Consider the following 13,158-nt stretch of genomic DNA (forward strand, 5'->3'; position numbering starts at 1 on the left):
TACCTGATTAAGGTCTGAGATATTCGGAAGGAATTTAATCTAGGCTCACAGAATTAATGGCTGTATTTGAAAACATAAACCCTGTAAGTTTATTAAAATGCTCGAAGTCCCTTAATATTCTCCGTTCATCATATAATGAAAGTGCTAAAATTAAATTTTTCACTTTCCTAAACCTTTACTGAAACTTGCCTTTTCATGCGTACAAAGGTGAGGCGGCGTTAAGTTTCCGTAGAAAACGCAGCAGCACTCACGTCTGTAACGCACAGCTGCCAGTTCAGTAATTCCCAAACAAACACTTGTTCCAAAATAAAAGTTTAAAGAAGTTCTCGGGCTTGAACATTAGAAGTCGAAAGCTTCATAATGAAATCCGGCATTTCATTAAATGCACTGATAACTTTTTTCAGGCAGCAACCGAAACAAACATTTAACACAGACGCCTTCAACCTCATGACTTTTGAAGGACACAAGAGCACAGAATATCCAAAAGGCGCTTTTATTGGATATTCTAGTCGGGGACATTCATCACACACAGACACAATGGGATTAAGTGTCAGGAGCAATGGCGAACAAGGAAACGGTGACTCACGGCGACTGCTCACCACTCTCGGTTTAGGGAATACTTCTTTGATTTTTTGACACTTCCAGTTTAGTATCAGCTGTGCTAAGCTACATCTAGGAGTGACAATTAATTTTAGTGGAAATTCACTCCCAGGCTACTTGGAGAGTCATTTGAACAGTTTTGCGTTATTTTACAGGCAATTTTATAGCTCTGTAACGTTCACTTAATCTTGTTCAATGATGCTGAACCCAGATGCCATCAGACATTATAGAAAAGCAGTTACTGCACATATGGAGTAACTACTTTTTCTGAACATTAATTTCTTTTTTCTTAACAGGCTGAAATGGTGTTTAGAAAAGAGAAAAGGCACCACTCTGTAGTAAAGGTTTTATGTTCTGGACTTGCAGAGCTGGGCTACCTGCTAGTGCTGCAGTCCTGGCACAGGCTCTGTCTATCGGTCTTAGCAACAGAGGCTCCTCTAGCCAGTCAGTCTGAGGCATCCTAATCGGGCACCTGAGAGAGCGGGGCGTGGGAGGCTTTCCTTGTCTGCGGGGTTGGGTGTAACCAGGGACGCTCAAAGTGAGGGCCGAGGACTGTCCACACGGCATCCCTGGGGAGCTGCTCAAAAGGCAGAGCCAGGCCCACCTGCTGCCGCCTCTGAGGCTAGGCCGTCTAGGGCTGGGGGGGAGCTGGCACCAATGATCCTCCCCCGCCAAGGGCTGGGCGGGTGGCACTGAGAGATGATCTCGAAGGTCCCTTCCACTCTAAAATTCTAAGTCTGCGTTTGTTTTAAAAGTGGTGTCCTGTCAGCTGGTGAGTGAACCTGTACAGCGCAGAGGGAGACTTGCAGCCTAAGTCAGAGTGTTCTAAGGCTGTCCTGCACACAGACGCAGTAAGCACTGAGGCAGGACGGTGCTGGTGCGGTCGCTGTGTCAGGAGCCTGCTTGGGGTTTTCCCCCAGGGGCAGCGGAAGAGCCCCTCGGGTCGCTACGGGCGCCGAGGTCCCCAAGGCCTTTCCTGCACAGCACCTCCTGGGGCTTCCTCTTCACCTCTGGCCTCTCTCAGTTGTTGAGAAAATTACCCAGGCTTTTCCACAATCTCGATTCACCAAACTCTTACGTAATTTTTACAATATATTCTTTTGATAAACTACTACAGGCAGTCCTCTACTTTCACTTGTAGTAAGTGAAATCTTACAGAAACAGATTTAGGAACAAACAGTAGACATACTTTAAAAGGGGAGTTCCATACTCACAAAGCTAAAAATCAAACTGCAATTTTACTTCTCCCTTTGGCACAATATTTGAAGAAATAATTCCTACATGTTACTTTATTTCATTCTCTCTCTAGAACTGCTTAAAAGCTCAATGAGAGCCTACGATTTGAGATTTTAAGCACATCTGGAGAATTCTATCTTTGACGCATTTTATTAGGTGTAGAAGAGCTAAACCTCTGTGGGTAGTATCAAATTTTTATAAAACTGTAAGAGCAAAGTGCAGCAGGCTCTCAAAATAATTACACAAACAGCTGAATAAATTATGCTGCTCAGCCAGGCCGCGGCAGGCACGCAGCGCCCCCATGCGGCGGCTTGAGGTCATCAGCTTGGCAAGTGCACAGGCAGGGCTCGCCCAGCAACGCCCCCTCCCGTCCCAATCAGGTCACTTCCAGGCACCGACCTGCCACGGTGCTGCGGTCAGAGGGAGGGACTTGTGGGGACTGTTCATGACAAGGATGTCTCATTACACAGACAGTCTCAGCAGCGGTCAGACTGGACCAGAGACAGTGCTCAGCGGGCGAGATGCTGGGGTGAGGCCGGCAGGCTTCGCACGCTCTTGCTCTAAGGAGGCCTGATGGACGTGGCCTGCAGACGCCAATGTCCAGCTGTCTCGTTAGCCCCATGCCCTTCAACAAAGGACAGGTTTGGTGGGTAGATTGTATATTGTGTCTATGGGCCCAATTTTATTCAAAACTTCTTTCAACTATAAAGCCTTGTGACTGAGTACATGAGCTAAATTCAAGAAGAAGGTTAGAGTGAGGCTAAACTCCTTTCAAGTTTATTGGAGTTGTGTTTTTCTTTTCATTTTTTTCTCCATCAACTGTACCATAAATTTAACAGCCACATTATAGTAAATATGCATGTTCCCTGTAAACGTTCCCCACGTATCAAAAGTGCGGGAAAGTAGAGGATGCGGGGAAAGACAACCTGCAATGAGAGTCAGCATGTCAGCAGTGCTCCTGAGAGACACTGAAATACAATTTATTTAAATGAGTAGTGTTCGTCCTTATTTCACAGTGACCTTCCTTGCTGTGAACAGCTGAGCCCTAAGCGCTAGCAGCCTAGGGAATACTGGGAGGTGACAAAACACGCTGGTTTCAGAGCCCCTGGCTCTGCCCCAGGCCCTGAGGAAAGACAAAGACAGAGTGAGCTCCTCGGCCTGTGTGTGTCTGTGTGGACAGTCTAGACGGCACCTGCTAGGACGTGGCCGAGAAAGGCCCAGAATTCATCTGAAAGGCCTCGCTGGCACTCCCCAGCATTGGTCGAGACGGGCATACTGTCCAACACAGAAGTCACAGGCCTCACAGGACACTTCCTTGTAGCTCAGAAGAGATACCTTCTTTAACCCGAGAAGGCAAGGAGAGGCTTTTAAATTGATTAAATCAGCTTAGCTCATACATCTCTTATGAACTAAATATTCAATTAAAACATTTTCAAAAGCAAAATCTGACAAAGTCCTCTCTTAAAGTAATTTAGATGATAGGTTCTTAACCCAGAGGAATTAAACCCTCCTCGCAGCTGGTATTTTCCAGAGCTTCAGGAATAGCTGCACGCGCCTGGACAAAGCTCTACTTGTGTGTTAAGCCGTGATTCATGGTCAATGACAATATAAACTAGAAAACACTGGTGTGAGCCTAACATTCCTATTTATTTTATTTTTTTTACTTCAAAAGCTACATACATGCAGAAGTTGAACATGTCATCACAATGCTTTCAGATAAAGTTCAAAAATAAAAATACTTCAAAACCCATTTACTCATGGAAGCTATGACAATTATAATGAAGATAACTCAATTATAGCCTTTTCTAATCTATCAGAAAAATACTTATGTTATAAAAAAAGAATTTTAACTCATGTGTATAGTAATTTTTAAAATTCTTGATGAATAATAAAACGAGCTGGATGTTAGTACAATATTTAAAGAAACAAGTTCCAGGCTTGTGAAAACGGGTCTGATATCCTTGGTACCTCATTTAAAAATTGCTGAAGAAACTCAAGTTTAGAAACAAAGCATTTTTTTAAAAACTATGATCATTGTTATTATGGTTGATGTGGTTAGTAATGCAAATGAAGGGTACAACTTTTATAAACAGATGTTGTTGAAAGTCCTTTTAAATGTTTGAATGAAGAATTTTATTTACAAACACAGGTTGGAGGCTTGAGGTACCTCTATGGCTCTCTGCTGGTCAACACTGCAAGAGGAATTAAAAATCCTGGTTACAATGAAGCTCTGAGCGCTCGGCCTTTCTCTATAATGTGTAAGCACCTGAGAGCAACCCTGACCCCAAAAAAGCCCCAGCAGGAGGCGGCGCCTTCGAAGGAGCCCACCTCTTTCAGGTAGAGCGGGGGAGCGTGCAGAGGCAAGGCGGCCAACAGGCCGCTGAGCGAGTCAGCGCCAAAGCGTGGTGTTTCCTTCCACCAACACCAGAGTTGCTTCGGTAACAGAATACAATATATATTAACAATTCCAAAAATTAATATGAACAGATACACACTCAAAGTTCAACTTTGTGAATGTTCACATTCATCCGGGAAACGAGCTCTAACTTCCTGCCCCTCAATGAAAACGCAAAGGAAAGCTGTCCGTGTGGGAGGACTGCTGATGGCTGGAAATGACACCCGATGTGGGCAGCAAAGGGGGTCACTTACCAAAAGGTGTGACACTGATGTGGAAAGCCCTAAGTGGGTACATACACCCAAAATTTGGAAGAAGCTTAATTCAAACAATTAAAATGTTCCCTCCTCTTTAAATCAGAAGTATAAGGTTTCTTATCTGGAGAAACCCCTTGTTACCATCTAAACCCTCCCATGAGAGGGCCAAACTGAAATTCTGGTCAGAAATATGTTCAGAGTCCAAACCTGGAGTTCGATTTGTATCCTGATACTCAACTGTCATTATAGTTTTCACGTTGGGCAACTGAACTATTTTTTTCCTCTCATACTAAAAAAAGTTTTAAAAAGGAAAAATAAAAGATGTGTATGCTGTCAGTGCAACATCTGATAAAGTGGTTTTTCTTTTCCCCAGGACAGAAAAAACAATGCCAGTGCCTAGTACGTACGAGTGTGTCGCAACAAATAACACTCAAGACAGGTTTCACCCCGGGTATTCCTGCCAGCGCAGCGTGGTCTGCAAAAGCAGTCCTGTCACGATTAAGCATATTCTCATCGACTAGGTGCAACATAGCTACTGGAAGGGAAACTGGTTTCTTGGGCCTCAGTGAAAGGAGAGTGTACAAAACAGTAATTAGACCAAATAAGGAATTTAAAAGGGCAAAAAAATTGAGTGAAAAGAACACAGAATTTAAAAAGGAAAAAAAAAAGCAAGCAATGTGACGGCAGAAACCCACAGTGTCCCCCACCCCACCTGCCGCTGTGAGTCCTAGGTGCCAATCTGCAAACACAGAGCCCACTCTAAATTGACCAGCATCGGACTTCGGCAAGTCTCCTCTTCACTCTCCCTCCTGTTAAGACCGTTTCCAAAACCAATCAGCAAAGGACAAAGAATTCTTTACAGAGTGCAATTAGTGTTTTCCACGTCCACCTTCAAAAGCATGATGCTCTTCATGGGCTAAAGGACAGAAAAAAACAAAAAGAAAGAAAGGAAAGAAAACTTTAAGCAAAGGATGGGGCAACCCTTCTCTAAGGCATCTGTCTCATTCCATTTCCCCAAATGCTGGCAAGAACACAAATACCTTTTTGTGCCAGTAACTGTTAGCTAAGGCGTGCATTTCCTGAGAAATGTAATAATGAAAATTAAAACAAGGAATAAACAAGCCACGGGCATGCTGCCTGCTTCTCTCGCTGTGCCGGGGAGGATGCGTAACCAACAGAGAGTATGTGGGGCTCCGAGCAGATGCTGCAGGGAAAACGCGCCCCACCAATGCACGAGCAGGGAGGGACCTCATCTTACCCAAGACAGGGCCATTCACAAGCCTATCTTTAAAAATAAAATAGAACAAAAATAAAACAAAACAAAGAACAACACCAGGGTGGTAACGATTATGTCTCCCACCCCTGACCGCCCTCTCTGGGATATGAAGTTTCATGAAATTAATGGGTCTTTTATTTTTCCTGTGCATTTCTTCTCCCCAGCTATACTGCCTGGCTTGCAAATTACTATTTACAATTTTAATACTCTAAATAATAAATTATCAAAACTATTTTTCAAAGGCTTAAAACTTTGAAAAGTGGAAGTGGGAAATGGGAGACTTGTGAAATACATAACATGTCCTCCACGGCGAAGGGCCAGGATTGACTCTACTCACTGGTTCTGGTTAACCACCATCCTGAAGCAAGGCCAGGTTCTCTTTCAGGGAAAAGTCTCTGTGGCTTGAGTCTGATAAAACCAAGGGCAACTCAGGATCCCCTGAGCTTCCTCTCCCCTCCCCACCCTCACCTCAGTGAAGCTGTCCTAGAAAGGCAATGGCGCTGGCCCATTTCCCCTCTGAAGCCCCCCCCAGTTCTCTGGTTTCAATATGCACCGAATTCTTCGGGTGAGTGGGGGTGGGGATGGGACCATCTTCCACTCAGGATCACCTATATGCTCTCCCTGTCTTCTCTTCACTTGCACAAAACACTGGGAGAAGCACACCTAGGCTTTCCCAAGGGTGGCCTGCAATCCAAACTGATTTAATTGAACATTTCTCACAAGGAGAACTACAAATATTTCATTTTGTATAGTTTTCATTCTTTTTAAGGAAGATTTTCAGGGCAGACACGGAAAAAAAAAACCTGCTCTGCCCTGCTCTGCAATAAAATATACAGTGCTGTAGGTCACATAGGGGAGCCACGACCTCACAGCAACGCTGGGCTCCAAGGATAAAACTCGAGATCGGAACTATCAAAAGGTTTCACGACTTGTGAGTGTGAGGGACACTGCAGTGCTGTGACTGGGACAGGCCATGGAGATAGCAGGATGGGCATTCAGAGCTGGGAGAGCTCTGTTCACCCAAGGCTGGCAGAGAGGGAATATGGAAATGCCTGAACCCAGGACTCAGCAAACTTCCTGGAAAGGGACACAGAATAAATATTTTGGGCTTTGCAGGCCATAGGCCTCTATGCCAATCACTGACTCTGCCACCGTAACATGATGCAGCCACAGATGAATGTGCACAAACAGGCACTGCTAGGTGCCAGCAGCCTTACACACACGTGGACACTGAGATATGCATTTCATACAGTTTTCATGCACTGTAGTTCTTCTGATTTTTTCCAACCACTTAAAAATGTGAAAACCATTCTTAGCTGCAGCCCATATGAAAACAGGTGACAAGGGGCCAGATTTGGCTTGAGGCTCATAGTTTGCCAACCTCTGCTCTAAACAATTCTCACATCAGAAAAGACACCTGTCCTTCAGCTGCTCTGAATTTGGGGAGGGGGCTTTCTGTCCACTGGGAGTTTCTCAGTCAAATAAACTATCTTTATCCAAATCATATATAACTTATCAGCAGCCCAATTCTCATCCACCCTGCAGGGAACTCTGCCGTGTCACCTGGCTCCACGCCCTGTGAATGCTCACAGCAGAGTGCTAGGAACAAGACCCAGTGAGCCCACAGGTGGCCATTCTAACTCAGCTCCCTCTCCAGCTGTCCCTCAGCAGGCTGGGCATAAGGTTTCTGCCCATGCCTTAGCTTTCCAGATCAGTTCTGCAGCACCTGATTTAGAACCCTACTGAGTAAAGGACTGCCTGCTGCATGTAAATTAAAGAGAATTGCTTCTTGTTTTCCAATTCAAATTTTTGAGTAATCTTTGAGGTTTTAAATGTTAATTTATGCCATTAAAATATGAATTTCCACTGAGACCTGTAGCCAGTTCTGTGTTACCCACAAACTTCCCTTGGCCTCTGTCTTTAGGGTGTCTATTCAGCTTGATTTAACTGGCCAAGCTGCAGCTTCCTCCCTTTGGCTCCCCGCAAGCCCCTGCCCATCACAAAGCTAAGCAGGGACTCAGTCTTGCTCAGTCTTACCTGATGGGACTGCCACTGCCCTAAAAAGCAGCCTAACCACTCTGTGGCCCAATTATCTACTGAAACCTCTCATAGCATGCTGAACCTGCTGCTAACCAACATGTTACCTGGAAATTTAATAATACAATTTTGAAGTAGAAGGGACCTTGGAGATCATTTAAGACTAACCTCCTTGCTACTTAGATGAGAAAGGGAAGGCTGAGGAGTGACTTGCTCAGGTCACAGTGTTGAAGTGGGACAGAACCCAGAGTGCCTGACAGGAGTCCCAACTGCTTTCCTTCCCTTCTGAGTGAAGTGCAGAGCTGGCTGGAGGGCAGTAAAGAGAGTTTAGCCGGTTCATAGAGGGCCGTGTGGCATCCTTCCTTCGTCTCTGCTGTGGCTGGCCTTGCAGAGTGCGAGAAGAGAGACCTCGGGGACCTTTCGGCTAACATTTGTTTGAAAATGCAATTAATGTTCCCTGAGGAATGAAAATTGTACCTACAAATGTGCTACTTCCACACGCACCACCAGTAAGCGACCCCACAGTGCCTCTTGGCCCTTCTATTTAAATTGTCATCTCAAATGAGGAGCTAAGCACCTCCTGAGGCTCTACAGCCCAGCCCAGGCTCACTGCTGAACTTCAATCACCTGGCCTGGCTGTGGGATTTCTTAGAGGAAACAAAATTTCACTTTTCCCCTCCTTTTTGCCAAGGAGCTGAGAAAAGTGAAACAATAAATGAAGTGTATTTCAGCGACTCTAAGATGCATTTTCCCCACTGGCGCCCCTGGGATCAATGCTATGTCACAATTTCACTGGGGGCCTTTTACTTTTCTTTCTTAGTGATATGAAAACAATCCTACCACCAGGGCATCTTAGAGTCAATGAAATACAGTAGTTAAAAAAGCTGGGTTACTGACTCTCGGAACAGTTTGGGAAACAAGAAATTTATCACACACATGTGTAAGGCTGCCAATGCTTCGCTCTATCTCACTGACGAAAGTGTAGCCTGAGGTCCGAGCTACCAGACATTGGTTAAATAGCACTAAGCTATTTTCATTACGACAAAAATGACTTTTTCAAAAGAGCACACAAAAGCAATGAACATGAATCATGATGGAAACAATGGGTCCACACACCTATTCATACTTTTTCATTCCATCACTGTGCGTGAAGTCTGCTCAGCTGTCAGTCATCCACACTGAGGAAGCACCAGCGCTCCAGAACATTCACTCATCCTGTGCTCAGAAGAGCTCCTCCACAAACACAGATGCTATATGTTGTAAAGTCCTGTTTGTGAGGGATGACTGAGTATCTACCTGCCAGCTCATATAGGAACAGTTTCGTTATTGTTGCTTCAAATAAAAGATAATTTTTTCTGAGAATGACAAATTTAAGATCAGGTTAAAATTTTTGAAATGATACATACAACATGTATCTCCTCTCTGATCCATGCATTTAGGCAAGAATTAAATCTCATTCTAATTTCTGAGACTAAACTTTTTTTAAAACACTTAAATTTATTTTATTGAAATATTTTCTGGATTATAGAATTTCAAGTGATTCTGCCTTCACCTCATTTGCAACGCACTTTCTATTTTTAAAAGTATGACAGAATTATCTAGAAAGTAGTAACTGGAAACAAAGCACTTACGTTTATAAAATACTGCTTTAAAAGCTATGTGGGGCAGAAGTTCATGGATCTTTTCTAAAACGGTCGCTTCGCCCACTGAAGAGGCATTTACATTCCAGACTTGGACCACGTCGTCTCGGTCCCGGACACTCACGCTGACTCCTATGACTTCGTCATCTAGGGGGAAGACAGGGAAAAAGAGATGAGTGACAATTTCAAGTCTGCCAACATTGTTTTCTAAGCACTTATTACTTTACCTGTAAGTTATAAAGTGATAAAAAGGTGACACAAGAGAACCCACAATAAATACTTGTTTCTAAGAAGAAATACTGGACAAAAAGCAAGTTATTGGGCAAAAGCTGTAGCAATCACATCACATTTAACCGGGAACTTAGATAAACAAAGCGTTCAAGCCAAACACATTTTCCAGATAAGTAATTTACTCTTTTAACATGTTACCAAAGTTTTTTGACTATTTCTTACTGTTTTGATGAGACTTTTTCTAAAATGAGTTGCATAACTCTGCCCTCTGAAAGCCAAGTGAACTCAGATGAACTCTTCCTCGATGCTTGACTGTCTTTGTTGAGAAGAGCAAGTATTTCTCCTGACTTCCTGCCAAGCGCTCAGATATCCTGGGGTGGTTAGTACTATTTGCCCCAACACTAACTGGACGTGGACTGTGCATTCCGAGTTGCTCCCTCTGCTTTCTGTGGTTTGTCTCCTTTCCTATGAACTCTTCCTGTTCCCCAGGGCTTTGCTCGAGGCATCCCTGTCCTGTGTCTGGGCTTTTTAACTGTGGGCTAGAGAATCAGTGACCATTATAGTATCGCAGTGGCTGGACATTAAAGCATTTACCCACATTAATTAATGGAGGTCTTTTTAAAAAAACTGAATTCTGGGTTTAGGGCTACCTTGTAGATACTTGAGAATGGTGGCTGGTACGTACTATACTCTCATATGCTCCCTTGCAGACCCTCTGTGGATGTTAATTTGAAGTGAAATGATAGGAGTAAAGACTCATGGCTCCTGGTTTTCACATGTTCGTGACACATTAATGAAACAGAGTTGGCTCTCTGCACCTGCACATTCAGCACCAATAGGTAAAAGAAAAAGGTAAGCATCAAAATTAGAAAATGTTGCTTTAGTAGACATGCTTTGCCCAATTTGCTGTAAACCTGTAAATCTAAACAACTTCTTCAGTACAGTGGTCATGAAGTCTTTAGGAAAATATCAGTGTTCTCCAGTCTTTTGATATTGCACATTCCTACACTTCTGGCCAGAGGGAGCTGAGGATGCTGAGCTGTCGATTCCTGCCTGGAGTGGCTTCTGGTAACGAGCGAGGCACAGCCCACAGACCTAGCACAGCACTCGCGGAAATGGCAGGTAAGAAGGCTGTGACTCTCAGGCAAAGGCACATCCATCGGCAAACGTGGAAGAGTCTTACGTAGAGTCAATCAGCAAAACCCTGATTAGTTTAGGGCACTGGCAGCATGAGCAGTCAGGACCAGGGCAGGCCGCTGATTAAAGATGGGGAGTGGGGCCCAGAGGGATGAGCCACTTCAAGTGGCAGAGCCAGTTTTTAATGGTTAATAGTTAATGGAGTTCCTGAGCCAACCACAGAACAATAGGTCTCCTTTATTCAATCCTGGCTATTTATTATTACTTAGATAATTTTCCCTGGTTCTGGAAACAGGAATAATTCACACACAAACTTTCTCTCCCAGGGATTTCTATATTTACAATTATACCTAGGGTGCATTTTGGCTACATATTGTGAAGTTGCTAACCACTCCCTATTAAAATAAAAGGAATCTTATTTTTAAGACAATTTCGTCTAACCCAGGTTTTGTCTTCAGTAAATAAAAAGAGCGGTGTAAGAAGAAAGTAAAACAAAAGCAGAATTACCCAAACTGCTGGCAATGAGTTGGAAGCTGGCCACGGGACTGGGAGGCCGCCGGCTCTGAGGATCACACTAGCCAGCACATCTGCCGGCAAATTAGTCAACACCGTTTCGTTAAAAAAATCGCAACTGAATGCTAAACAGGAAAAACGTTACTCTAAATGTTACCTCAGAAGCATCCAGAAGGAGCCAACCAAGAAAAACAAAACTTTAAGTGAACAATTCAGTTCCCCTCTTTGAGTGGTTTCATGATAAAAACAAAGAAAAATTAAAATGTACTCAGAAAATTCACTCAGTATTTGAAAGTGGTCTCCAGAGTCACGTCCTGAAGACATTATACTTTAGCTTCAATAGTGGGGGGGTCATAGCTGAAAGGCTGAGTGCATCCTGCCTACTCTTTACTGCTCCCTTTGAGCAGGAATGAAGAGAGGAGCTGGAGGAAGGGGAACGGGGCTGAGGGGGACAGAAAGAATTGTGCCTACCTAGCTATAAACTTCCAGAGCCCGACTGATACCAAATTTTCTTTTCTTTCTGCCTATTTTGAACAGATGATCACAGATACGGTTAAGATGAGTTATGAGGGAACATACATACGCATATACACAGACATATACTTAGTACACACACATGTAAATATGTATGTGTACATATACATAGAACACTAAGTGCCACAATCACGTGAAAAAAAAATCTCAGTAACTTCACAGTTACAAAATAAACAACTTCAAAACATGTAAAAAGTCAAACACATACAAACTTCTGCAAGTAACAAGCACAAGGCAAGCACAGGGAGAGGCCGCGCTCGCTCTTTACCTGCTGCGGCGCAGTCTGTGAACTGCTCCCCGATAGTCGCTAACAACAACTCTTTCCAAACTGTGGACTGGTGTGAAAAAATAAAAAAAAACAAAACCAAAAAAACACAATGTATATATATTTTTAGACAATTATACTCAGGAGCTAAACAAGTCCCATTTTCTGCAACTTCACGTGCTTTCCATGCCCATGCTTAGAGCCCACAGACGCCTCCAACTACAGGCGGGACACCCACAGGGTGTCGTTCCACAAATAACGTTACAGACAGATGCAGTGACCCAGAGGCACTAACTTCGTGTCCAAAAGCCTTGGTGTCCTAAGTCACAAGGCTAATTTCTAGTGAACCCCAGATAAAATTCAAACAAGGGGGGAAAACGCATTAAAATGATTTAATTTCTGATTTCTTTACCTCTCTCTGATTCAGAATGTATCGACTGGTTACACTTGAATACTATTAGCAAAATCCTTCTCTTCCAAACCCTTTCCTCTGTTTTCCTTGCAGTTTGTAAGGTACTTCAAAGGTTACACAGCAAAGAGCACTTAGGAAATGTCTGGGTTACTGAATACTAGACTTGCCAACGCCCACTCCCGGAGGCAGGCTGTCTGCCCTAGTGACAGCCCTGTGAGTGTCCGTGTGCACTTCCCCAGAGGAAACAGCGCGCGGTCTGCTCCACCTCCTGCCAGTGGGAACATGGAGTCCTCTCTACTCAAGATCTGCTAGAGCCACCCAGCAAACAGGCCCCTGAAGGCCTGCAGTTCTGCCGGTTATTCCCCCTTGAGAAGTTCTTGGTCCCATTTATCTTCCTTGCCCCGGTCCACAGTCTCTGAACTCTCCCAGAACTGGGTCTGAATCCTGGCAGGCTGCTTAGCATTTGTGAACCTGGCTGGGCAGGCTATCAACCTTTCTGAGCACGTTTCCAGAGGCGAACAGGGAAAAACAGTAGGGCCTGACCTCCCAGGGTTGTCGTGACCATGCCTCAGTCAGCAGTGCTTTCAAAGGGCTTAGCTCTGATGCAGCCGACTCAGCCATTCCA

General features: G+C 44.1%; 1 protein-coding gene across 1 annotated transcript in view; it reads right to left on the reverse strand.

The window, feature by feature from the left end:
- Positions 1-3,464: 3,464 nt before the first annotated feature.
- EIF4E3 (eukaryotic translation initiation factor 4E family member 3) overlaps positions 3,465-13,158 on the reverse strand; it is a 34,236-nt gene continuing 24,542 nt past the window's right edge. Inside the window, exons 5-7 of the mRNA XM_087824544.1 lie at positions 12,125-12,191; positions 9,433-9,588; positions 3,465-5,404 (exon numbers count right to left, since the gene is read on the reverse strand). Coding sequence (XP_087680670.1) covers positions 5,358-5,404; positions 9,433-9,588; positions 12,125-12,191 — 270 coding nt within the window. The 3' untranslated portion in view covers positions 3,465-5,357. The remainder of the gene's footprint in view (positions 5,405-9,432; positions 9,589-12,124; positions 12,192-13,158) is intronic.

The sequence above is a fragment of the Miniopterus natalensis genome, chromosome 15 (genome assembly GCF_054644295.1).
Source record: "Miniopterus natalensis isolate mMinNat1 chromosome 15, mMinNat1.hap1, whole genome shotgun sequence".
NCBI lineage: Eukaryota > Metazoa > Chordata > Mammalia > Chiroptera > Miniopteridae > Miniopterus > Miniopterus natalensis.